The following is a 26,143-nucleotide window of genomic DNA, read 5'->3' on the forward strand; positions in this document are numbered from 1 at the left end:
ATGACACAGGAGAGCAAAGTCTTTAGGTTCTGGACTCTGGATCAGACAGAAAGACATCACACTGAACTCTATGGTTTTTCACTATTTTATGACATTTTAATGAGAATGATCAGCTGCAGGTCAGCTCTGCAGCAGTTTTACTGTCTCTGATCTTCCTCTGTCTCTGTCTCCGTCCTCTGTCTCAGCCTCTGTCCTCTGTCCTCTGTTCTCAGTCTCCGTCCTCTGTCTCAGCCTTTGTCCTCTGTTCTCTGCCTGCGTTCTCTGTCTCACTGACATCTTCTGTCCTTGAGGCACATTAAATGTGTTTTGAACATTTGTGGAACTGGTTGGATTTTTGTTTGGTGCAGTTGTCTGAGCTCTGATTTTATGACTCTGACTGGATTCTCTGCTTCAGTGGCTGCTGAGGCTCATGGGAACTGTAGTATTCAGACCCAGCTGTGTGCTCAGATGGAGGATGAGCTCAGTCTTGATAAAGGATGGATTTCAGAAAGTTTCTCCGTCACCTCCACTCCACGCTCGCAGTGTTTTGTGTGACCTGCTGACCTCTGAACTGGGAGCCCTTCCTGTTGGCTCTCCGGGGCCGCGGCCGGCGTGCTGAAGCTGAGCAGCAGGACGTGAGGTAATCCTGCTGCTGACATGATGAATCCCACATGAAAACAGTGAATTATGGGAACACTTCCTCCCTCGTCCAAACCTGGAGCTCCCTCTTTTTCTCTACACTCATTCACTGTGTGTCTCCATCTTCCTCTCTTCATCCTGTCTTCTCTGTGACTTTAGTTTTACTCTGAAGTTTCCCTGATGTCTCTCTCCTTCACAGGTCTACTAAATTCTTTATTTCTAAGCTGATACAAAACCTCATCTGGGTGCAGTGAGAGGTTGGTCATCAGATTTTGTTTTGGTCTTTCACTGATGAAAACCAAACAGTTTGGTCTGATTCTCAGATTTTATTTCAGTCATGTGTCTTTGAATTTGTCCGGTGATGTGACATCATCAGGACGACCTGCTCCTCTTTATTTGATCTGCCATCCTGTCACTCTTTCTCCACTTGGCTCCTCTCTGTCTCTCTTTAATAACATCCCCAGCTTCCTCTGATCCTAATAATACCAAACCATGATCATGCTGACAGTCACACATCCTGTATTCCTCCGTCACGTCTCTGGCTGCTCACTGTTTGCTCACTTTTCCAGAGGGACTGTAGAGAGTAGAAACCAACAAACTTTTCTACGGTGGCTCTGAGGGGTCAACATGCTGAAACTTTGGAAAACACATGCAAACAGACAAAACACAAACACATTCTGCTGCAAAATGAGCTGCAAATAAATGAAATGTTTCCAGGGGACAACAAAAAGTGATGAACCCTGCTGGAACATGGATGTATTATAATACATATATTATGACACGTCCACGTTCGCTTGTTGTTCAATGGTTTTAGCTTCAAAAGTTACGAAGAACTGAACAACAGGTGCGTCACAGCTGGTTCATCACTTTTTGTTGTCCCCTGGAAACACTTGTGTTGTGAATATCTGCAGCTCATGTGTTGTCAGATTGATGAAGATGTTTTCTGAATGTGTTTGTGTTTTGTCTGTTTGTGTGTCTCGTTAAGCTGCATTGTGTTCAGCCACCTTTAAAAGATCATTCAGCTGATTTTCTTCTAACAGCCTGTTGGTCTGAGTTTACTCATGAGACCTGGTGACAGTAAAAAAAAAAAACAGATTTAATTTTAGTAACAACATAAACTTTTCTGCGGCGCCACCCTCAGGAAAAGCTTTTCCATTTTTTACCCCACCAGTGGAAACAAAAGGTTTTTCATTAGTTCATCAGTTCTGTTGAAGCCTCTTGGGGCCCCTGCGACCACACTTCTATAAGTAGGTTTTTTTTTTAGAAATCGGGCCGTGTGAAGCTGCAAAGATGCAAAGTCAACTTTTCCGCTGCATGTGGAGCCAAAGAAAACGCAGCATGAGTTTAGAGAGCTGCAGTCAGACTGTGTGAACACACCTGTATTCACAGGAAGGAGCAGGAGAGAGAAGCTGCTAATAGCTGCTAACCTCACCGCTTCACATGCACAGGCTGTCACATCTGCTGCAGAGAGGAAGCAGGGGAGGACGTCTCCAGAGAGAAGGATCCAAAGCGAATAACTCACATCATCTCTAACCCAGAAATGGATCCGGGAAGGAAGTGATTTAGCGCTCGTCCTGCGTCCCTAGACAGCCGAGTAATGAGCCAGGAAGGAAGATAACTCTCCCTGCATTCATTAAACATCTCATTTTGCTGTGATTACTTTAGAGAGAACCACTTCAAAATAATCTTTGGGGGAATAAAATGATGAGAGCACAGAGGCCGCAAGGAAATTAAATCAATTTCACTCAAGTGGCTCCTGAAAACATGAATGTAAATGAGATCTGACAAACTCTCTAGTGCAAATATTTAAAGTTATCACCATAAAAAGAAACCACAAAACACATGGAACGACTTTGTCTTTGTACTCATGAGCAGGTCCTGAGTTTCTCCAGGTCAGTGTTCTGGAGCTCCAGCCTCTCTCTCAGTCCTGCTGTGGTGACCTCTCACTCCAGATCAAAGGACTCACCGGGGGCCCGCTGGCCCTCGCCCACCCCCGAGAGGGTCATCTGCAAAAGCAAAGTCTGCTCAGGGTCTGAAAATAAGGCCAGATGTGTCCAGCTGGACACAGCAGGAGCTACAGGAGCAACAGAAATTTAAATCTCATAAATCTTTAATCATTTATTATGAATAATTATGAAAATGTACAAAAGGCTGTGGTTTTATCTGCTGAGGATCATCTTGCCAAGAAAAAGGTGAACTAGTCCTTTACTGAGGTCACACTGTGTCTTTAAAAATAAGCCCTGTGGTGTTAGCTGATGGATGTGAGGGTCTGATCTGCTGCCTCTGTGGGTAAAGTTATGAAACATGCTCATCATGGTTCAAAGAAGCCAACACTGTCTGCTGACAGGCGGGAAACCAAACAACATGACTCTGCTTCCTGCTCTGGCTCAGAGAGGACGGTCAGCTGATCACAGGAGCCTGTCGATGTCTGTGATAACGTCGCTGCCCCCGTGATGACGGATGGACCCTGATACAGCTCTCAGCTCTGTGCCGTCCGGAGGGACTGAATGTCTCACAGCTGCTTTTCTTCCTCTCGTCCTCGGCCCCTCCACAGAAACCTCTGCACTCAGACCACCGTGGACTTGAAACTGGAGCCGGTCGGAGCCTCAGAGGACGGCGGCAGGGTCACAACAATAAACAAGCCTCCGCCGTCTCTCCCAGCTGATTCCTCCCAGATGTTCAGGTTTGCAGGTCTTGCTGGGTGGAGGCTTCCAGAGGAACCACAGGATTCTGGGAGAGGAAACGTGACTCCATCACAACCAGTTTCAGATGTGAAGTTTCAGTTTGATGGCGTTGATCAGAAACACTGAAGAGGAAGTGAAGTGAACCTGCACATTTCTATATGAAGAAAATCATTTACCAAAACTAAATGAACGAGACCATCAAAGGAAGATACTTAACATCGCATCAGCGGAGCTTTTATATACATAACCTATAAAAACTGTCAATTCAAAACAATCACTTTTACTGTGGTTAAGATCTTGCATCTCCAGGTTAGAGGATTTTGCTGAAATGATTAGTTGATTGATCTATCAGATCTATCTGATTAAAAAACTGATGCTTGTCACGAACACAACAGTGTACCTGTTTTAAAATAAACTGTGTGTAACCGTGTCATCTGGACGCTGGAGCTGTTGTTGCCTCTTTTCTTTTACAGCTGTTACAGTTGTTCTCTTACAGACGTCTGAATTATTATAAATATCTGGAGGACTGTGTCCAATAAAATACAAGTTTAAAGCCAAAATAAATGATGGGAGAAAAGACATGTCCCTGTCAACATTTAAGTGGTTGGTTAATCTATTAACCTCATCCGGTAACTAGTTTTAAGGAGGTTTGTCATTAATTAAGGAGAGGCAGACAGGGTACCAACCCAGGGGAGGAAAGAGTTAAAACTTTTCCTGTTGGTCCAGTAGGAGGTGGTATGAAGGGGGGGTGGGGGGAGGTGTGAGGGGAGGTTCCCCGTTTTTCTATTGATAGCCATATTCCCCCATTTATCCCTGCAGTCAGGACGATGCAGAGTGAGGAGCCGGGAGGAGACGGAGCGAGAGGGAAACTGAAGACGGAGACGTGACCTGTGGAGCCTCCACACTGAGGAAACAGCCTGAGTGTGGGATTCATCTGTGTGCTCCAGTGTGGAATGGAGATCTGCACCGTTCGACAGTAGGTGCTTCATCTGGCTTTAACCTGCAGCTGCATCACTGACACTCATCAACCTGCAGTGATGATTCCCACTGAGGTGAGACGTGCTCAGTATCTGTGCAGCAGAACCACTGTGAGGTTCTATTTATAATATATTTATTATACTGAACTTTTTCCTCCAGTTCATTTCTCTAACAGCTGTAGTCACCAGTTACTTTGCAGATGAAGATGATTCTACTCAGAAAACATGTTTAACTAAAACAGAAAACAACAGTGATGTTTTAGTTAGAAACAAGTCAGTTTGCAGGATAAGTTCTTCTGATACTTCACTACATTTAGCTGATTATACTTTTATAAGTTTACTGACTTTCACTTGTAGCAGAACAGAGTGAGACTTCAGTGAATAATCGTTAACGTTAACGGCGTTCTCAGCTCAACGTGCAGCTGGTGAAACAATGAACTCAGAGCTCCTTCACCACAACAGCAGAAAACTGTGTAATTTCCTGCATTCATATAAATTTATACCAATCGAACAGCAGCAGGATGAAACAGTGATTATCAGTCTTTTCACAATAATGGTCGTGTAACAAAAATGACATTGTGTGTAGTTTCCTTCACAGACCTGATCATTTCTGACAGATGATGTTTTATGTCCAGCTTCCATCCAAACAGCTCTGATTCTTCTGCAGCTGGTTTCTATTAAAAATTACATTTTTACATTCACCTAAAAAACCTACAGGAGGTGACAGTGTTTGCTGCTGACCTAACTAAGGAAACTAAATCCTGCAGATTAACAGTAATGGAGGTGTTGAAGTCAGATTTAAAGGAGTTTGCATTTAGTGAAGTGATGAAGCCATTTTAAGCTTTTTACAGGATGTTGTTTGCTAATGACTCAGTTTGATGTTCATCAGAACCTAAAACTTTTGTAACTTGAAAACTTTTCACACAAAAACTGTCACAGAAGCAGAGAATACAGGTGTTTAACAGGATTAAATAAGGTTCATCAGAAATAATTTCAAAGCCTTTAAAGAACATGCCAATTTAAAAAAATCAAATCTGTGAATGTGGAAAAACATTTGGTTTTCTCTACATCAAACAGAAACAGTGACGTTACACAGAAACACTCTGTGTGAGGACAGATGAAACCACACAGACTGAACTGTGGTTAGTTGAGGTTATTCTCAGCTCAGGGTCAGAGACGGTGGATCACCTGAGAATGTGAAGGTGGATCGTGTGGACGGTGTGGACAGTGTCTCAGTGGTGTTTTACTGGAGTGCACAGTAATGAGACACCTCCCTGTTTCCTGATCTGCAGTCAGTTTGAATTTGCTGCTGATGAAACGTCGACACTTGCTTCACCTGTGTGACGTTAAAGTTTGATACCAGCAGCTGAACGTCAGAGCAGCAGGCTGAGTGGTCTGACCCTCACCTGCACCTGAACACCGCCCTGATGAGACGTGGTGCTGTGGAACAACCAGCGGAGCGTTGATGTATGTTTTTATGTGTCTGTGCAGACGGTTGTTACCCAGCACCTGTGTGGATGTCTCCAGGTGCTCGGCAGGTGACCTGGGCTCCTCTCTGACCTTCCTCCACAACAACTAATTCAGTTCTGTTTCATTTCTGTTTTCAGCTAGCTCTTCTGTGATTGGCTGACTGCTGACATCAATATCAAGATGGCCCACCTCTTCCTCGCCAGTAAGATCACCATGCCTGACGACCTCCACAGCAAAGGTGGTCCCAGAGTCCCCAGGAGCGTCACAAAGGCGCCGACATCCGTCTCTGCTGAGAAGCTGAACCGGGACAAGGCCAGGAAGGACCACAGCGTCATCGTGACGACACACGTCCCGCACATCAACGAGCTCCAGCTGACGGCGGCCACCGGCGGCGCTGAGATGTCCTGCTACCGCTGCACCGTGCCGTTTGGCGTGGTGGTCCTCATCGCCGGCATCGTGGTCACGGCGGTGGCGTACACCTTCAACTCTCATGGGTCCACCATCTCAGTGCTGGGACTGGTGCTGCTGTCTGCTGGACTGGGACTGCTGGGCTCCAGCGCCGTCTGCTGGAGAGTCCGGCTGAGGAAGAAGAAGGACAAACGCAGGGAGAGCCAGACGGCCCTCATGGCCAGTCAGGGATACTGCGTGGCCTGACCCCCGCCCAGAGAAACAGCTCCAGACCTGAGCTCAGGTTTAGGTCTGTACGGTCCAGATGACAAACTTCAGGAACACAGTGACCCTGAACGCACCACAGTAACATGAACTGTACAGATTCAGTGCCATCAGGTTTACAAAGGATAAGACATGGACCCGTCCTGACCTGTGGCCTGGAGGCTCTCACCATCCTGAGGCTGTGGCGCTCAGAGTAAAGACTCCACTCTGCAAGTGTCGGACGATGGACGAGGACAAAACCTTCTGTTACAAAACTAAAGCTTTAGTTTAATAGTCAACGTAAAAATTAATAATCGATCAATCGTTTACGTCACTTACCAAACATTGTGTGGTTTCAGCTTCTTCTCTCTGTTTTGGACAAAACATTTGAAGAACTCTGGGACCCGGTGGTGAGGATTCTCTACGGAGCCCTGCAGGGGTCATATGGTGGAAAAATCATATGTTGGAAAAAAATACTGCCGTGGAAACTGTTTTGGAGAAATAACTAAACTGAGTGTGTTGTTTGATGGAGATTTTGTTGGTCAGAATAAAAATGAGGAATTTGAATTCTTTTTAAAAACAGATTTTAAATTTTAAAAACTGAGAACAAGAGTCACTGCATGTTAGTCAGTCTACAATACAATTCAGTTTTCACAGCTTTAAACACCACAAGATTTAGACTGTATTAAAATTAAATTTAAATTAGTTAATTAAAATTAACACTTAATTTATAATCTTGTGCTAATATGTGCACAACACAGCAGAGGACACATATTTTAGTCTCCTATTTTTTTTGACATTAATTATCAGTCTGTGCTGTCATTCAGTGGGTAAAATAATAAACTGCATCAGATAAACTTGACATAACAACCACCACCGCTTTTATTCTGAAGGTCAGAGGTCCATATCAGAAACCTTGTCATTAATGTGAATGATTGATTTATTCCTGCATCTTTTCAATATTTTTTTCCTGCCATGTGACTGTTCAGACACTTTCTCAACTAAACGATTGATCAGTTAATCAAAAACATTTTGATTTGATGATTTGAAACAGAAACAGTTTCCTGTGGCCACGGAGCTTCCTCCCTGATGATGGACACTCTCTGTAACTAAATGCTGCTAATAAGCTATAAAAGACATTGTAAGGTACTCTGTAGCTGACATTTCTCTTCCTGAGACACAGTCGTCAGGTTGTCTCGTCTCTGATTGGCCCTGTCTGTGACCCCGTGTGCTGCTCTGTGATTCGGCCATATTCAATCTGTGGGGAGGACATTCTGGATTTAAACGTTCTGTGGGATCAGGAGAATAAGTTTGAAGACACAACCTGGAGAACAGGTAGAAAACATTCAGACTGTGGAGGCGGGGCTACCTGCGTGACTACAGAGCTGTGAGGTCACAGACAGGGATATTCTCTGATATGCATGCCACTCTGTAAGTTTAAACTAGTGCACTATGATCCAACGTGATGGAAAATAACCAAACGTTATGTATTCCACCATATTAAAGAGTTCACCTGTAGATGTAACAGAGGAGCTGAGGCTCGGCCTGAAACTCTCTGACAGCTCAGTCTTATTTATTCTGTAAGTGAAGAACATTTGTTTCATTAAAGTCAAGGTTCAAGTCTCATCCTGACGTCCTGGTAATTTACCCACTGAGGATTTTATTTGCAGAGCAGATTGAGGACAGACTGGAAAGTTGTAGCACCTCGGCTGTTATATTTAGTTGTGTTTATGTTGCCTAGCATCCCAGACACACACACGACCAGATAATACATAAGGGGGGGGGGTTGCGTAATTTGGAGGAGTAACGGTTACAACGTGTTGTCACTTCTGCAGTGCTAACTTTATCTCACCGGAGAGCAGCATCCTGGGAATGTGGGAGGAAGGGGGGAGAGATGGGGATGAGGGGTGGGTGAGAGACATAAGCACAGAATGGAAAAAGAGAGAGAGAGAGAGAGAGAGAGGTGCAGTGGATCCTCACTCCTGAGGAGGTAGATCTGAGCGTGACAGAGCAGCGAGGGAGGAAACAAACAGCCAAGTGGAGAAACATCACATGTGAAGAATTTTAGCAGCAGGTTTCATATTTTCATATTTCCAGGTAACAGCATAATAAGCTCAACATTTTGGAGTTAACTGTTGGTCAGATAACAACAGCAAGTAGAAGATGTTAACCTGGGACTTTTTCACCACTGTTGACAGTTTTACACTGGAAAATCCATGGAAAAGACCAGGGACCCAGCAGGGGGGACACTGTACTTTGGTGGAGGAATTCTGTAACAAATGTGCCAATAATCAAATTATGTGGACAGAAATGACAGGGAGTGGACCTGGGAGCTCCTGTGGGGAGTTTGTGCAAAACCACTGAAGTAATGTGTGAAAGTTTTTATTATCCCAACGGGGAAAAACCTCCCTGTTGTGTCAGAGTGGATTAAAGGCAGTGGATGGTACAGGAACATCCAGGACCTGAGCTGTACCTGTACAGGTAACTGAGTGTGTGTTGTTACTGCTGCTGAATGTGTTAGCTCACCAGAGCTGACAGATGTGCATCAGAGACCGTGTGTAGCTAATTATAAAAGGAATTTGGGAGGTGACAGGATGAGTGTTGCACACAAGCAGCAATTTTACCAGTTTAAAGACAGTTTCTTTATTTCTAAAAACTGAAAACATCATATTTCAGCTGTGACACTGAGCTTCAACAACCCTTGTTGTTTATAGGAAACCAGCACCAGCATAATTAACGAGGTAGAGACTCATAAAAATGTTTGATTGTAATTACTTTAATGTGAACAAGACTAGATGAAATGTGAACATGGTCCCAATTACAGATTAAAATACGTTAATTACCAATAAACACAAAGAACAACTGAGGCTGGTTTCAGTTCTGCGTATTTGGTCATAAACCAAAGTCCTGATCGGATGAAAATGTCACACCCCGTCTGATAGTTGATGAGACAGAGGCCTGGCCGCCACCTGTCGCAGTCCGCCCGGTCCCCGGCGACCCCTCTCTCTCCCCTCTCCTCAATGAAGCCAGCGGTTCGAGTCTCTACAATCCAACCACTCACTGCACTTTACCAGTAACCATGAGCACAGAAATATCATTCATTCATATTTACCAGCATCATAAACCAGCACAACCAGCTCACACACAAAAAAATGGTGCCTCCCTACCTGAGCAGATGGTACAGTCCGGTTGTTTGTCCTCCATTATTAATATTCCTTCAGTCCGTAGGAGCTCAGAGATTAAAAAATCAGAAGGGTTTTTCATACAAATGTTCCAGGTTATGAATATCGTGATGAGAAGTCAATTACAGACCATCAAGCAACTTTATTCACACTTTTCTCCGCATTTCCATCACTTTCTCTCCTTCCGGCCGCCTGGCAGCGGGTACGCTTGTTTTCCTCAGCGCTGGCTCCAAACCGAAGGTCTCCCTGAAAAGTTCCCTTTGATTTGACTCCAGGAGGGTCGGGAGGAGACAGCGAGCGAACCCAGGAAAACCGCTATTGGCTACAGCTTCTGTCAATCATTACACTCGATGACAGGCATTTGCTCTGTCCAATGAGAGCAGACAGAGGGGGGTTGGGCACTTCTGAGTGAATGCTGATTGGTTGTGAAAAGTGTGAAGGTTTTGAATGTAAAGATGTTTTTTAGGCATCAAAATGCTTCAGTATGTTTTCTACTGATTCAGATTAAAGAGGTGAAACACAGTTTTCCATCTGCAAAACTTTACATGCTTGTTTTTAACAAGATGTAGAAAGGACGATGTTTTAATAGTTATTGCATAAAGTCTTTCATAAAAATGACTTTTTCTGTAGGCAAGGACAAAAGAAAATACTTTTTTGAGCCATGAACTGATGTAGTTTCAGTTGTCTTTTAGTCTCATGCAAAACAAGCACATTTTCAGACACTAAAAGATGTCTCACACATGCTCTCATAACAGTTCTGGCTTTTCTTTTTTGGTTTGCCAAATAGAAGAAAATTATATTAAAAGGTGGGCTTAAGAGGTTAAAACCATGTCGCTAGCCAGGCTAAAACCTTTAGAAATATTTAGCTGTTCGATGGAGGAAAATGATGAGGAACTGAACCTGAGCTGAGGCCTTAGGGTCAACACTGGTTCTGTGTTTCTCTTATGGTTCTTCTGTTTAGTATGGGCTCAGGCTCTGTGAGGAGGGTTCAGAGGGGAAATCCCGACCCTCCCTTCCCTTCCTGTAACACAGTGACCAGCTGAGTGGCCAGAGGTGTAACACAGTGGCAGTGTCACCCCCCCCCCACCCCCCTAAACACACCCCAGACTCTCAGCCGGAAAGGGCCTGGCACGCAAAGAGACAGGGAATCGGCACGATGAAAAGGGATCAGCCGGAGAACAGGAAGGAGTTTCTGTTCCTACACACCCTTTACCAAAACTTTGAACTAATTCCCCAGCAGGCGTGTGATTGTTCTGTCATCAGAGGAGCTTCAAGGTCAGAAGAGTTGGCCCGAGGCTGAAGAGAGCTCTGTAACCTGGCTCCAGACCTCTGAGTCGATGCCCATCTTTGATCGAATGCTAACGTAAGACAGTTGTTACCAGACTGGGTGGTTTTCTTTTTTCTTTTCTTTAACTGGCAGGGTGTTATGATTTTTATTAGGGTGCTTTCCACCCACACCTGTGGGAGAGGTGAGAAGCAAAGATATTGTGTGAAACAGGTGCATACAGGTGTACTAAAAACAACTGGAAGCTGGTTATTGTAGTTTTCCTGTTCTTTCCCAACTGCAGCTGTTTGTGTCAAAAAACAAAGTCATCACTCAGTCAAATCTGACCACAAATACAGGAAACACATATTTTTAGATTCCATGGGACTTACACTTCCTGAGGATGCAGTTACTGCTGCAAATAAATGTCCATAAGCCTGGTTTTTAAGATTCCTTCAGTATCACAGTGCTCTACTGACAGTTGTCTGCACATGCATGTGTTCACTGCAAACAGGAACAGCTGATCGTTCATTCAGCATAGATAACATGGATAACTTCAGCATTCATTTTCATCTGCGGTGTAACATGAATGAAGAATCGACTACCAGAGCTGGTTTAATGGTTTCTGCTGTAAACACACAACAGGCGAGCTCATTAGGGATAAAGCCGGAGCAGAGAGAGTCTGGCTGTGTGTTGAGGTGAGGTTTAAGTACCTGCCAGCAGACAGACGGCGGCTGCTGCTGACAGGCCGGTGGCTCAGTAATGAGGCTGGATGTCAGTCAGAGCTGCTGGGAGGCAGCTCAGCTCATTACAGACTGAGACCCTCCTGCTTCCTGCAGCTGAAACTGGAATCTGATGGAAACCCTGCAGCTCTTACAGGAGTCACGTCTCTCTGCTCAAATTCTAACTTATCAAATTAAAGCTGGGACACAGTGTTGTCATGAAGGCAACTGAAGTTTTAACATCTGTCCAGAATCCACTGAATTAATAAATAATTCTTGTTTATTACAACTATTTTCATCATTTTGCAGATCATTTGTCTCTGGTGAACTCCTGCAATGTCCTGTCTCCTGTCTGAATGTGTGACATCAGTCAGGTCTGAGATCAGCTGATCATGCTGCAGTTATAACAGTCATGATGACAGGTGCTGGGTTTTCTAACCTGTGTATATATAATATATGTGAAGAAAGCCGAGGTTGAGGTCATGAAAAGCTGCAGCTGTGTAGCTCAGCTGCTCCCTGAAGCTGTGAGGGCTGGAGATGATTGAACTGTGGAGGTTACGAGGCTGCAGAGGTTAAATCTTCATATCCTTCTCCTGACTGGAAAGCAATATTCACTCTTCCTCCCTCAGTGATGGGGAAGAAGACTGCTGTTTATACATTTTCTCTCCCCCTTGGAGGAAATGTATCTTTACAACAGACAATGTTTGTTCCACAAATCTTCACCTCGTCAACCGAAATGTTGCTTTAACAAAACATTTTTTGGAGCTTGCAAACAAACATTAACAACACTGCTTTAAGACAAGTTACTGAATCAGGACTGAATCTGAGTCTTCCAGAACGCACAGACAGGAGCATCCTCAGGTCAGCGTTACACAACAAGGTTGTTCGTGTTTTCAACATCTCAGAATGATTCACTGACGTCAAACACAACACGCTCTGAAAAAGAAGCAGTGATTGTTTCTGGTTAAACAGTAGGAGCGTTCCTGAACGCCTCGTGGGTGCAGGATGTGGCTCAGTGTGTTGTCTGCAAGGCTCCAGTTGGTCTGTGGTGGGAAAGATCCTGTGATAGAAGGATGAAGGAGACCAACCAGCGAGGCCCCAAACGGCCCCATTAACCAGGGAGAGGCACTTCCTTTCATTTGTCAAAAATCCATTTGTCCCCCCCCTCAAACTTTTTCTCTGCATCTGTTTCTTTCATTCTGTGGCGTGCTGATGGATTTAGAGGTTTATTGAAATAATAGGGTGTGTAGTAGCTCCCAGTTTGAGGTGGGTGCTGTGACAGACAGGAGGGGTGTGCTGAGCGGTGCCGCCTCAACGCAGGAAGTTCACATTGTGTTTGAAAAGAATGGCAGCCCCCGTTTTGATTGCCATCATGGCCTGCTGTCGTTCTTCCAGTGCGTCGCTCCCAGCTGCTCTGAAAAGGTCTTGATAAGAAGACTGAAGCCTCAGTGCTCAGAGGTGACTCCACTTCCTTTCAATAACACAATACACTCCATCAGGAGCCCAGGACCTGAACCCTGGAGCCTGCAGGGTCAGCATGGAGCGGCAGTGATGTGTTCGCCATCACGCCTACAGTACAGCCTAATCTCTTCACTTGTTTCATCTCCAGGTTGGTATCTGCACACACACACACACACACACACACACACACACACACACACACACCTGCAGGACAGACTGCGACCTGCAGTCATGGAGGGATTACTGTGCAGGCCTAGTGGGCACAGGCCCAGGGGCCCAGTAGGGGCCTCTGTTTGTTGGAAAGTCACAGATCTCAGTTAAATATAGAGATGTTCTGATTGTGGGTTTTTTTGTTCTTTGCTCCTTAATCTGATCTGACTCTTTAAACATTGAGTTTCTGCAAGTCAAATCCAGCGTAACTTTTACTCATTGTTTCATCAGCAGCCTGAGGAAACTGTCAGTAACAAACACTCAGAGCTGAGTCAGGAAAGTGAGTTATACATCAGATCCTGTGTTTTGATGAAATACACATGAATGCTCTGTCGTCTGTTCGTCCTTCATCCATCACGCAGAAAAAATCTCTGCAGATGGAGAACAGACACACACACACACACACACGCAGGCTGACCTCACAGTGAACAAGGCTGCCCCATATTTAAAAATCCCATTTGTTCCAGGAGCAGCTCTGTGTTTTGTGCCTCAGGACTGACGTTCATACTGGATGATTCTGCAGCTGTGAACATCTGGAGCCAACGTTTGGTGGAGAGAGTCATATGTGACCACGACGTCCAATCAGGGCATCACACCTGCCTGTTGTCATTGACAACACAACACACACATGCAGCGTGGTGAACCTGCATCTCGAGAAAAATCAAAGATCGGAGAAAAGTCTGAAAATCAAAAACAGACCAGTGAGTCTCAGCTGTGATTTTCCTTCCTTCCTCTCCAGGAATCATGCGACCTCACATTTATCTGGACACCTTATCACTGCTCACCTTGACCTTTAACCTTTAGTGTTTATGCCAGGATCACACTGCTGATTGTCACTTCACTAGGTGTCATTAATCGTCAGGGTTTTTTTTTTTTTAGTTTCACAGCTTTGCAGCCAACACCCAGCTCTACAGCTGTTGACTCTCATCACCTGAGCTCTGGCTCAGAGATCCTCATTATTGATCCAGCAGAGCAAAGAGAGAAACTCAGAACAGAACAGTGTGCTATCATCGACTCTGAGCTGCTTATCAAGAACATAACTAGAACAGTGTTCTGTCGTTTGAAGCAGTGGCTTTCAACCTTTTTGACACGTGACCCTTTAGAACAAAGCAAAATCTGGGCCACAGATTTTCTGAATTTTGAAAAGGGAAATTCAACGTGGAGCCTCTTGTTAGGATTTACATATTTTTATGTAGCACCAGGACTATCTATCTCTAAAAGCAGTTTAATGAAGCTTGAACCTGCTTTTATTGCACCGAGCATCGACCGCTGCAGTTCACTGTTCACAGGTCAAAACAATTCCAACACCTCTGCAAATGCCACTGTTAATTACAAAAAGCTGGTTTGATCATTTGTTTGGCAGGAAGGAGAGACGATACTCCGCTGGACACAGAACATCTGCATCCACCCAGTTTCTAATGTTAGATTTGCTTGAGCTTCTTTGGTACTCGTAGAAACGGGCGTCAGGAAAACATGTTTAGTCTTTTCTCCTCTCTGTTTCCAACTTTAATCCTCTGTTTTTTTCAGGGTTTAACAACACAGATGTTTTTTTTCTGGCAGCAGCCTGGTCACTTTGTCCCTCTGCTGACTGAGATGTGCATGTTTTCATCTGCAAGTCACTGATTCTCTTTAAATTTCACAGCTCAGGACCTTTGATGTGCATGTTTGCATCTTTGTCTTGTTATTCAGAAATCTCAGGTTATAGAGGTGGTCTCTGGTTTTCGCAGCCTGTCACACTGTTAGTGGGTCAGGCTGATCTTATACCATTAGCAGGTCATTTCAGCTTGTTTGGGTGTCCTCTCTCTAAAGTCTAATATCCGCTTTGCTATATTTTTCCTGCTCTGTTATTTTTACCCCGCCTTTTTTTTCCCCCGGCACTCACCATCTGCTGTCGAGGACAGTAGTTTAGGTGTCCCTGGCTTGAAAGGTATTTCCTGATTCTGTTATTTTACAACATTTTTTGTAGAGACTGGATATCCTCTTTTAATTTTTCTGTGTTTTATTTAGACAGGAGAAGGGTTGAGAGGTTTAAAGACAGACACACGTCCAGAGACACTCATACTGAATCTAGAGTCTTTCTGCAAAATGAGCCTCAGATTTCAGTGTGAACTTGCTGAACTGCATTATTGGTTGTACTGGGGAAAAAAAGGTTTGTTTTGGTGTTGAGTCTTTATGTGAATCTATGTGGGAACGCTGAGATGCTGAGACACATGAGAAGCTGCAGCACTGATGCAAAACAGATGCAGAGTGAATCCAAACAAGATGAAACATTTTCAGTGAAAGCAGCAAAGCAGGACTTTGATGTGGAGCCTCGTTCTGCTGACTCTGTAGTTTATAATGTGGGCGGCGGGTCACATGACATCACATCTACAGTATGTCCTGTATACATTCAGAATACATTGAATACATTGAATAAACAGAAGAAGAGGCTGGCAGTGAGCGCGAGCAGTGGAAGACAGAGAGACGAGCGCCGCCCACAGGGAGTCAGTGTATTCGTCCTGTATGATCTAAATTTGATATGACATGGTTTCAGTGCAGAGTTACGTCATATGTGTCTAACTGAAATCTTGACTCTGAGACTTTAAATAGGAGCTAAAGACTTCAGTATGTTTCAAAGCAACTATCCGACGAGTACGACTAAAAAAAAAAAAGACAAAAAGGTGGAAAACAAAGAGAGAGGTTAACGTCCAGAACAACAGAGTCATCGTGCATGATGAGAATACAATTCAATAACTTCTGGAAACCTATGAGCTTGGTATTTTGTCATCAATAAATGTGCAATTATGTCATGGTTTTGTCCATTTATGTGTGTTATTAAAAATATCATATATACGATGTTGAAGCAATCAGTTCATAGTTGTGACTCCAGAAACCAAACATCAGAGTTAGGAGAGTTCAGACTGTGGTTCAGGCTCAGTTCTGTCAGAGATGAAGAACAGTCAACTTGAGAGGAAGTTCTGCCTGTGAGGCTGAACTCAGGGCAAAAAAACAACTCCAGCTGTCATTACCAGGATGTACTAACATGCTGATAGCAATACTCTTAAAATTGGGACTGCAGCCTGTTCTGTGACCTTCTATGCTTTTAATCTAATTTGATGTCAAATGTAAAAAATAATCACTTAGTGTGACATAATAAAGCAGTTGTTAAATACATATTACATGACTCCCAAAATCCCCCGAGCGACACTCATGGCAAGTTGACAGGTGTGCGTCCTCCGTGTCCTCCATTTTGGTGCGTATAATTTTGTCACTACATGTACATGTAGTTGGCAAAATCAAAATGGAGGCTTAAGTTATTAAAACTGAGCAGCTTTAATCATTGGCTGCTGAAATTCAAGGTTGGAGGAGCAGCGAGGATTAATGTCCGTTAAAGCACAAAGCTTCATATCCACCCTGGCCTGCTGTCACTGCCCCTCTCTCTCTCTCTCTCTCTCTCTCTCTCTCAGCTGATCCTCTCATTTCATCTCTCTGATGTCGTCCCCTGCCGCCTTTTGCTCTTTGTCTCTTTCCAGCCAGCTGTCCATCCCTCGTCCATCATCACAGTCTTTTTTGCTGCCTCTGCTTCCTCTGCCAGATATTTCTCTCTTTCTCACATTTCTTCTCCTTCTTCGCTGATTTTCCCATCATCTCTTTCCTCTCTGGATCTGGGCGAGATATGAAGCGGCACCATGGGTTTCATGGAATTTTACCTGGAGATTGACCCTGTCACCCTGAACCTCATCATCCTGGTTGCCAGCTATGTCATCCTGCTCCTGGTCTTCCTCATCTCCTGCATCCTGTATGACTGCCGGGGCAAAGACCCCACCAAGGAGTACGCGCCCGACAACACGCCAGCACCACCCAGCCAATCGCCCATACGCCTGGTGGTCATGCAGAACTCGCCCACCTCGTCCCGCTACGAGCCCAACAACACAGCGGGCCACGGTGAGCTGCCGACACCGGACCTGAGCCGGGACAGAGGAGAGAGGGAGCGGGAAAGAGAGAGGGAGAGGGAGAAGAGGAGTACGCTGGTCTGAAGAAGAGGAAGGTTCTGACCAACAACCATGAAGTGCTGCTGTAGCACTTTGTGCAGTGTTTTTAGTCCTGGACTCCTATTTTCATTTTTTAACATCCCTTGATGGCGTTGACGAGGTCAGCAGGAGGTAAGCAGCCAGGAGGGTCAAAGTGAAACCTTTAGGATGAAGAAGAATTTGATTACCCCTCCCCCATTACCTGCAAATGTGTACAAAATCTTAGGACAATTGCACTTTTATTTTGATAATCAATAACTGAATGGTCTATAAAGTGGTACAGACAAAAATATCCAACATAACTTCCTAAAACACAATGTTATGTCTGTAATGTCAAAGAGCAAATACCAAAATCCAAATAAAAAGAAAAGTCCAACCAAGAGAAAGTTTTATGTCAGTTACAATTATATTTGATAAAATTATACAAAAGAAAGAGAACATTGAATCCTTAAATTCGCACCAGGGGGAAATTTTTCTTCAGAAATGACTTAGGTGTGTTGTGTTTTCATTTTCTGTCGATCAACTAATCAACTAATAAAGTTATAGTTTCAAAAATAAACCAAACCTGAAAGCACACATTGTGGGGACTCCTGCATTGTGGGGACTCACACCTGTCAGCCGAGAACACAACCTGACTTACCACTGCCTTGTGGGGACTACTGCTTTGTGAGGACTCACAGCTGTCAGCCCACCACACTGTGGGGACGCAATGTGATCTCTTACTGTCTTGTGGGGACTCCTGCATTCTGTGGACTGAGAGGATGGTTCCCCACAATATAAACTGTTGATTTTGGGCCAAATCTTTATTGTGGGGTGAAGGCTGGAGTTTGGTTTAGCTCATAGTTAGAGAGGGATGTGCCTACAGGGACAGAGAGAAGTTCTTTCTTTGGGTTGAACTGACACTGATCTGTTTGTCAGAATGGTGTTTTGCTAAAAATCAAAAGTGACCAAAACAACAACAACAACAAAAAGTCTGAAGTCTTGTATTGATCAGTCTGGCTATAATATGAGGAGGAAACTCTCAATGACAAGAAAACTTTTGTCATGAAAATGATCAAAGTAAATGAAAAATTTACTTACTACCGAAAAAGTATTTCTCTAAAATAAATGACATCTGTTGAACCACCTTACACGAGAACATCTGTATCTATTCAGATGTTACAGTTCATTGTGTGTCAAGGGCATCTGTTCATCCCAGACATACATACAGTCCATGTCCTGTGCCGTGCCAGTGCTCTGTACGTTCCTACTGTAATCCATCACACATTAGCAAATGCATGGAAATCAATTATTACTGATATGCCTTTCAGTGCTCGACACGAATCGAGGCCATTGTCACAACACCCAGGTGTGAGCAGCTGATTGGTCCTGTTCTCTTTAATCAGATTGACAGCAAATAAAAACTGATTTATTAGTTTCAAGCCTGCAGTTGGTGGTTGATCCGTCAGCACCTGGAAACATGGAAAAGTGTCATTTCTTGTCCATGATTTACTCTCATGTAGATCCACTTCTGTTCTGGGCATTTCCTGCTCCTGTAGGTGTAGAAACTGGTTCTGTTTTTCTTGGATGATTTCTTTCTCTCTGGTTGTTGAACGTCATCATAAAACCTTCGCTCTTTGAGGACTGGAACTAAAAGCGATTGTTTACTGCTGTTGGATAATTTAAATGTCTTGATGTGACTAAATGGTATCACACCTGTGCCTCCTCGACACCTTATTCATTCTTTACATTTGATACGTTGAGAAATATTGTGTCAGGTTTCAATGTTGTTTGATTATTTTCATGATTAATCTTGTTAGAAAGTAGGAAAAACAAATCAAAATCCAAAGATATAAAATTTATATTGAGATTAGATTAAATTCTCACATTTGACAAACTTCAAATTTTTCTTGATAAATGACTTCAAAAATTAATTTACTTTCAAAATGTACACATCTTTCTGTTGATTTACCAATTAATTTTACAATTTTTCTGTGTGAGTGAAATTGGTGCAGTTTGAATCACTCTCGATAACCAGATTTAGCCTAAACAATTGGGTAGAGTGAAATTGATGGAAAAAAAATAACATAATGGTGCCATTGATTATTTTGTTGAATATTTAAATTTTGACCCAAGAAGAAAGATTTTGATTCATTTCAGGATCCTCATAATTGAACAGCTGGGCAGTTATTTACAAAATAAAATAATGTATATGAAGTGATCAAACACACCACTTATACCAGATGTTAACAGTGTTTGAATCATTGTATTTCTCTGCTGTCAGTTGTTGTGAAAATTATTCCTCTGTTCTGACTTTTAAAACTGAATTCACTCACGCACTGTACATGCAGCTCTGGTTTCCAACATGGAAATGTTCAAGCCAAATGTAATGTGTGCATTGGCTGCCTTCAACACAGCTGCTTATGTTCTGTCCATCCTGAATAACATTTGGCAGGAGGATAATTACTTTCACAGTAGAAACATCATGAATCAAATATGGCTGGAATCTTTCCTGTAAATCATTTTAAACCTCTGTGTAACATTTACGTAAAGCAATCGACACGCAGCCCGACATCCACGCCCCACCCGCCGGCTCATGGTTTCTGAGCTCTGTAATCAGATGGTATAGACGAGCTTTCACTCAAACAACTGACGCAAACTTTCACTCTTACACATGGAAGAGAGGCAGTAATGATAATCTCACTGTGTGAGACAGTGGACAGAGCTAAAAAAAAAAAAATCCAGGTTATGTAACAACACAATTCAATCCATTAAAAAACACAAGAGGTGATAAACAATGTAGCCATGGAAACAAATGAAAAAAAGAAATTATGAAATTAACAGAATAATTCTTAGTATGTAATGTAAGGTTATTAATGAGTCCATCTGTTAGTGTGATCTGTCAGTGGTGATGAGAAGCTCCTCACCTGAACAGTCCACAAAGATCATGTGATCAGGGTCAGCATATGAATGACATTAATGATGTGTCACAAAGCCTCAGCAGTCATCCACTGAAGTTTGAGACATGAGATAGATCTGACAGAATTTTACAGTAGATTCTTTGAAGGTAGAAAGTAGAAATGTGGTGTTCATCTAATCCACCATGAATATGTGTTTGCATGTGTTGGCCCCTGCAGATTGTTCCCAGAAACCTTTTTCAAGAGACAATTTTTGTGGCACTAAAGGAAAAATCAGGTGTTCAGTAAAGTTTCTGTGATTGATCCTCTGTGGACCATAAATATCTGTATTACATTTCATATCAATCCCTCAAAATCTGTCGGGATGATGATGGTCGCTGTGATGGAGCGACCATCATCATCCCCGGAGCTCAAGCTGGAGGAACAGTTTGTGAACCCTCCTCTACAACATGTATAAAACACTGACAGCAGAGGGGACAGAGCAGAACATCAGCAGCTCCCCTCCCCCAGGCTCTGGACCCCGAGGTCCCAGACTCTAAGCTCTTCACCCTGCTGCATGAAGCTCTGAACCAGCCTGTAAATCCCCTGCCTGCCCTCCCCCTCCCCCTCCATCACTGAGAAGAAATGAGCTGACAACATAAACCCTCACTGGACAGGGAAATAATGAATGGATGGACGGATGCAAGTTCGTCACTCATCCCTTTGACGTATGCTGGACAGTGGGACTAACCCTTCGGTGGCCTCTGTGGGAGGGTTAAGGTTTACAGATGTGGCAGCAGCAGATGTTGGTGTTAGCAACAGATTTGGTGGATGGTGTTTGTCTGGAGGGAAATCCTCCTACAGAGACACCACAGCACAAAGGAAACATCATCTGTTCAGCTCATACAGAGACATGTATTTAATGTCATTACTGGACTAATGATGTCACACTGATGATGTCACTACAGTGTTTTCAAGTCACTGGACAAATTGAAATATTGGCCTGATGATGACATGATATGAAAAGTCAGAGTTCATTATTTCACCCTAGAAACAGCAGTTAAAGGAGCAATATGTAAGTTTTGCTATTGCTACATATGAAGCTAAGGTTAGCATTAACAGCTGTTTACTTACCAAACTAGAAGACACGTGAGTTCATCATCAAACTTTAGTCATTTACTCACAAACAGCTGTCTCCAGATGTGGAAAGTAACCCTCTTGTTTTGCTTCTATTTCCTCTACTGAAGTTAGCATGCTAACCAGCTAGCCCCAGCTGCTAGCTAGCTGCTGTTTCCAAGGTCAACAATTAACTCTGAACCTCAACCTTTGTGGGAACATTCAGACTTTCTACAAAGATGAATTTGTAGAATTATCACCAGTCACCATTAAAACTAATGGACAGAATCCAAACATCAGGAAATCTGTGAAAAAACTTTTTTAAATTCACTGGATGGTTAGACACATTTTTAAGGAAACTTAATCATCATGTTTTTTTTCATTTTTCTCCAGGGGGTCAAAAAGAAAAATCTTGAAAGCCCCTTAAATTCCCGCCACCAGCCTCCGTCCACCTGCAGCACTCCGCCTGCCTGGACACGACCAGACCCCCCCACAGGAAGCTGAGGACTCAGCAACAACAGGCCAGAATCATGGAGCGATAATATTCCTCTGGACTCTGACTCTCATACCACATGATGAAAGGAGGATGTTCTCCCAGAAATCACATCACATACTGTCAGCCTGCAGAGACAAAACATGGAGGATGTTAAGGACAAACCCTTCGTGTCAATCCAGTGTTTACCCTCAGTCACTCCGATCCTGCTCTTCTTCTGCACTCGACCTGCGTCAGTCCTGCTGCAGGAAATACTGGGTTCAACTGCTGGAAGTGACCAGTAAGGTTGTTTTGTTGTTTTATGATAAAAGCTGGACAGGTGGTGGGTTTGTTGAACAGGTGGTTCAGGCAGCTGAACAGGAGCTGATGAACGGGTCAGAAACAGACCGATTGTGTCTGTTGTGTTTGAAAACGCTCGGAACAACTGAAGACCTCCAGTTCGTCATGAGACCATTAGTCCTCACACCACATCTGCTCCTTTCAGTACAAAAAAATCTTTTCACTTTCACTGTTGTTAGTTACACTAAAACTTTTCTGTCTGTATCAAATTGTGTATCTGCAACTTTAAAATGTCAGAACAGTCGATGATCCCTGTTCCTCTGTGGCTGTTTGTTCCCTGTTTACACCACAAAGCTGCACTCACACTTTTCTTTGACCAACAGTCTCTGTTGTCGTGTGAAAACCACTTTTCATCCAAGACTGTCCTGTAACAAACGAGCCCACAGGTCGTCTGTCAGCAGGTCACAATGACCCATTGTTAGGTTCTGTTGCTAGGTGACATCTAGTGGTTGTAGTAATGATGACAGGAGCAAAGGGAAAAGTGCGGTGACGTAGTTGATAGAGCGACAAAGTCCACGTCAGGAGGAGGTTGGGGTGGATGGATGAATATGACCCAGGAGAGCGGTGTTCGATTCCCATGTGACAGTAGCAGTTTCTGTTGTTTCTATTATCCATGACTGTTAGTTGTTTTTATTGTAACCATGACAACAAAGATCATCTAATGTTGAGGACGTTCTTATTTTAACCCAAATCACCGTCTTTACCAAAACCTAACCAAGCCATGACCGTTATTATTGTGACCATGGTGACGAAAGTAGGTACACCGCTGTTGCTACAGTCCACATGTTTATTATTGTAACTATGACAACCAAGGTCTGGTACACCTGCTGCTGTAGCGGTGCTATTTCAGGAGACGCTGCTGTGGGTGGTATCAGAGGGTTGATGGTCGTTCATGTTGGAGGTGATTATTTTATTTTCATATTTTCACCTCAGTTTTTTTTTTGCTTTTCTTTAAGGGGAGAAAACTCAATTATTAATTTCTGTTCAGTCTAAATGGCAGTTGTTTCTAACAGAAATGTATATGGAAATCCTCAATAAGAAGAGCATTTTATTTCTGTATGATGTAATTTAACTTCTTGGGAGAAGGGAACTGAAAGGCTGATTAGGGCCCCTCAGCCCTCAGCGGGGCCCCTGGAGAACATGAAATGAACTCCTTTTTGATGTGTCATAAGCTGGGAGTGAGGCCTACATCACCTACCCAGCCAACTGGGAAACTGCTTCAGGACTCTAGGGCCCTAGATGCCCAGGGGCCCCCAAAATCCTGAGGTTCACCTTGTGTCAATTGTCGTACTTTATTCAACTGCAAATTTGTCTGGGAATTTAAATTTCTGTTAAAGGGTCCTTTAATACTTTGTATTTATCTCCAAGTAGATTTGTGATGGTCACATGACCTGACACCAAACACTGAAACAGCTGATTCTCTTTCTGAAGTTCAGGATTTGTGTTGTTACAGAATCAGAGGGTGTCTGTCGAAGCAGCTGTTTCTATGTGTTATTTTAATGTAAGAATGACACTGTTCAGACCAGGTTCATTTCTTTTCTCTGAGTGTCAGAATTAAGGTAATTTCTGTTCTCATTTGGGAGCGTTGGGGGTTGGGGTTGGGGGTTGGGGGGTCAGATCTTTCTTGACCCTCTGTTCACTGATGCTTGTGTAAAACACTTCAGCAGAGATGCAATGGCAAAGAACAAAAAATGGCAAACTGGCTTAATCTCTCGTCCTTCCTGAAACGACAAAATCCTCTGCGACCAAAAAAAGACTCCTCCCACGCCAGGCCGTCCCCTCTGCTCATTGGCTCTGACACCGTGTGACAGATGATCCAGCCCGAGTCTTTAGAGGACTCGTGCCACAGCGGCCCTCATTGAGACAAATCCCCTTACATAAAAAAGCAGCACTCAGCCAGCTGAGCAACACATCAATCCATAATATGAAGAGCACAATTATCCCACCCCCCCCCTCCATATTTCATGTCTGCAGATTAAATGGTGACCACCCACAGTATTAGGCACATGTATTATGTTTTTGTTTCCCCTCTGTGCTGTTGTTTGTCTGTGGGGAGGTTACATAAGCCTCAGGTCGCCAACAGGCCGAGACATGGTGGTGTTCAGCCCTGACCTGACGGCTCCACGAGGCTCAGAGAGCGGGCTTGCCACCGCAGCACGCAGCTATGACGGGACAGGCTGTGACATCAGGTGTAATCTGGACTCCTGGGTAAAGACCCGCACTCTGAACGTCATGGTGCTGTGAGGCGCTTTGTGACGGCAGCAGAGTCTTCCTTCAACTTATTGTCTCTAGACGATTAAAGAGGTTTAGAATATAATAAATATAAAAACACAGTAAATCTACTGATGGCTCCAGACAGCTGGGGGCCATGTTTTCTCCTCACTGTCACTGAAACCTGAAAATGATTTAAACAAAGCACGAATAAAACTACAGTTGTGCATAAAGAGGGTAAAATATGAGCATGTTGTTGGGATGATGAACAGGACAAACTGTAATTCACTCCTCCACAGTCCTCATGGTTTATCATCATCTGCTCCTGGAAACAGGAAGTCTCATTCCTTTCAATAAAGTGTGTCCAGATCTTCTGTGGCGAAAAGACAAGCAAAAGTTTAAGAGTTTATGTTTCTGATGAAACGATTTTCAGCCACTATGGTTCAGAAACATGAAAGTCTGAGGTTCATTGATCATAAGTGTTTATGTAATTGAGTCTTGATTTAAGATTATTTTGTCAAAAATATGAATCTGGATTTAAAATATTGTCATTCAAGTTTAAATGATGGTTGAAGATTAAAGGTTAAAGGTTGAAGGTCAAAGGTCGAAGGTTAAAGGTTGGCTGTTGTTGAGGGAATGAAACATGACACTGTTTCATCCTGGTGTGCTGATGTATCACATCCACACCAACATCAAGGTGAAGTGATCAGATTTGATCAGGTTCAATCAGATTCAATCAGGTTCAATCAGGTTTGATCAGGTTCGATCAGGTTTGATCAGGTTTGGGAACATATGCTTCATTTATAAACTAAACTATAAAATGTCAATGTAAAAATAAAATGTGGTTCAAATTGAGTCTTTTATTTCTCACAGTTAAAACCGCTTTTATTTTTAACTCATCTCAACATATTGTTTGATTGTTTCTTTCTTTCTTTAAATCTGTTTTTGTGTAAAAACACTGATGTGACCAGGATTAAAAAATGTGCATTAAAAACTTTATTTAACCCCTGTAAACAAAAGAGTGCAACTCTATGAATAAAAGATGGAGCTGAACTGTGGTGTTCATCACTAACTACATGTTTTTCATGTATTTTTCTTCTATTTGGCCCAAATGAAGAAAAGGCCAAAATGCATGTGTGAGACATAATGAGTTTCTGAAAATGTGGTTGTTTAACATGAGACTAAAACACGGACGGCCCGGTAGTCGAGTGCTTAGGGTGCGTACCATGTGAGCGCAGGACGCTCTTAGCAGGCAGTCACTGGTTCAACTCCCGATCAGTCCGACTCTTTCCTGCATGTAATCCCCCTCTTTCTACCCTCTTTCCTCTCAATACTCCACTGATCTATAATAAAGGCACAAAACCCCCCCCAAAAAACAAAGAAAACCATGAGACTAAAACACAACCTAAAGTACATCAGTTCATACATTTGTCCTGCCTAAAAAAAACATATTTGATCACAATAACTAGGATACAGTTTACAGAAGAACCATGAAAATCATCAAGTCCCTTTTACATCTGGTTAAAAACATCTGTTTGAAATTTCAGGCGTCTGGACCAAACCCTCTGGGAGTTGTGGACCTCGAGCCTCTAAATGTGCTTTTTCTCTGTAATCTGAAACAGCTAAAAACATATGGAAGCATTTTGATGCCTAAAAAACCTTTTCAAAGACTAAAAAGATTAAAGTCCAAGTAAATCTGGGAGCTGACACAGAGCTTGCTCCGATGCTTCCTGGAGGTTTGGTCTAAAATACAGAGACAGTCTCTGTAGCAGCTTTAAAGCTCAGAGCTCAGGTTTTAATTTGTCCAAAAACAAAAAGTGAATCTTCCTGACGTGACAGTTAAAAACCTCCAGAGAGGA

General features: G+C 43.3%; 2 protein-coding genes and 1 long non-coding RNA gene across 4 annotated transcripts; 2 read left to right on the forward strand and 1 right to left on the reverse strand.

Annotated features, from left to right (window-relative positions):
- The first annotated feature begins 5,929 nt into the window (after positions 1-5,929).
- On the forward strand, positions 5,930-8,026 carry LOC139608234 (transmembrane protein 100-like). The gene has a single exon (XM_071461739.1). It carries the CDS (start codon positions 5,930-5,932, stop codon positions 6,401-6,403), a length of 474 nt encoding a protein of 157 aa, XP_071317840.1. The 3' UTR covers positions 6,404-8,026.
- A 1,130-nt stretch (positions 8,027-9,156) lies between these two features.
- Positions 9,157-10,023, reverse strand: LOC139608235 (uncharacterized). Its single transcript, XR_011684998.1, has 2 exons — positions 9,568-10,023; positions 9,157-9,442 (listed from the first exon to the last, which is right to left on the reverse strand). It is a non-coding gene; the product is annotated as an uncharacterized lncRNA (long non-coding RNA).
- A 2,640-nt stretch (positions 10,024-12,663) lies between these two features.
- Positions 12,664-25,356, forward strand: smim36 (small integral membrane protein 36). Of its 2 annotated transcripts, none has more exons than XM_071463325.1 (4): positions 12,664-13,177; positions 13,707-17,381; positions 21,635-25,004; positions 25,035-25,356. In XM_071463325.1, exon 2 carries the CDS (start codon positions 16,908-16,910, stop codon positions 17,253-17,255), a length of 348 nt encoding a protein of 115 aa, XP_071319426.1. In that variant the 5' UTR covers positions 12,664-13,177; positions 13,707-16,907; the 3' UTR covers positions 17,256-17,381; positions 21,635-25,004; positions 25,035-25,356. The 2 variants fall into 2 exon arrangements, with proteins under 2 accessions (XP_071319426.1, XP_071319427.1); XM_071463326.1 differs by having other exon boundaries at positions 13,733-17,381.
- The last annotated feature ends 787 nt before the right edge of the window (positions 25,357-26,143 follow it).

The sequence above is a fragment of the Trachinotus anak genome, unplaced genomic scaffold (genome assembly GCF_046630095.1).
Source record: "Trachinotus anak isolate AG129_WGS33_773 ecotype Australia unplaced genomic scaffold, CSIRO_AGI_Tana_v1 ptg000025l, whole genome shotgun sequence".
NCBI classification, from domain to species: domain Eukaryota; kingdom Metazoa; phylum Chordata; class Actinopteri; order Carangiformes; family Carangidae; genus Trachinotus; species Trachinotus anak.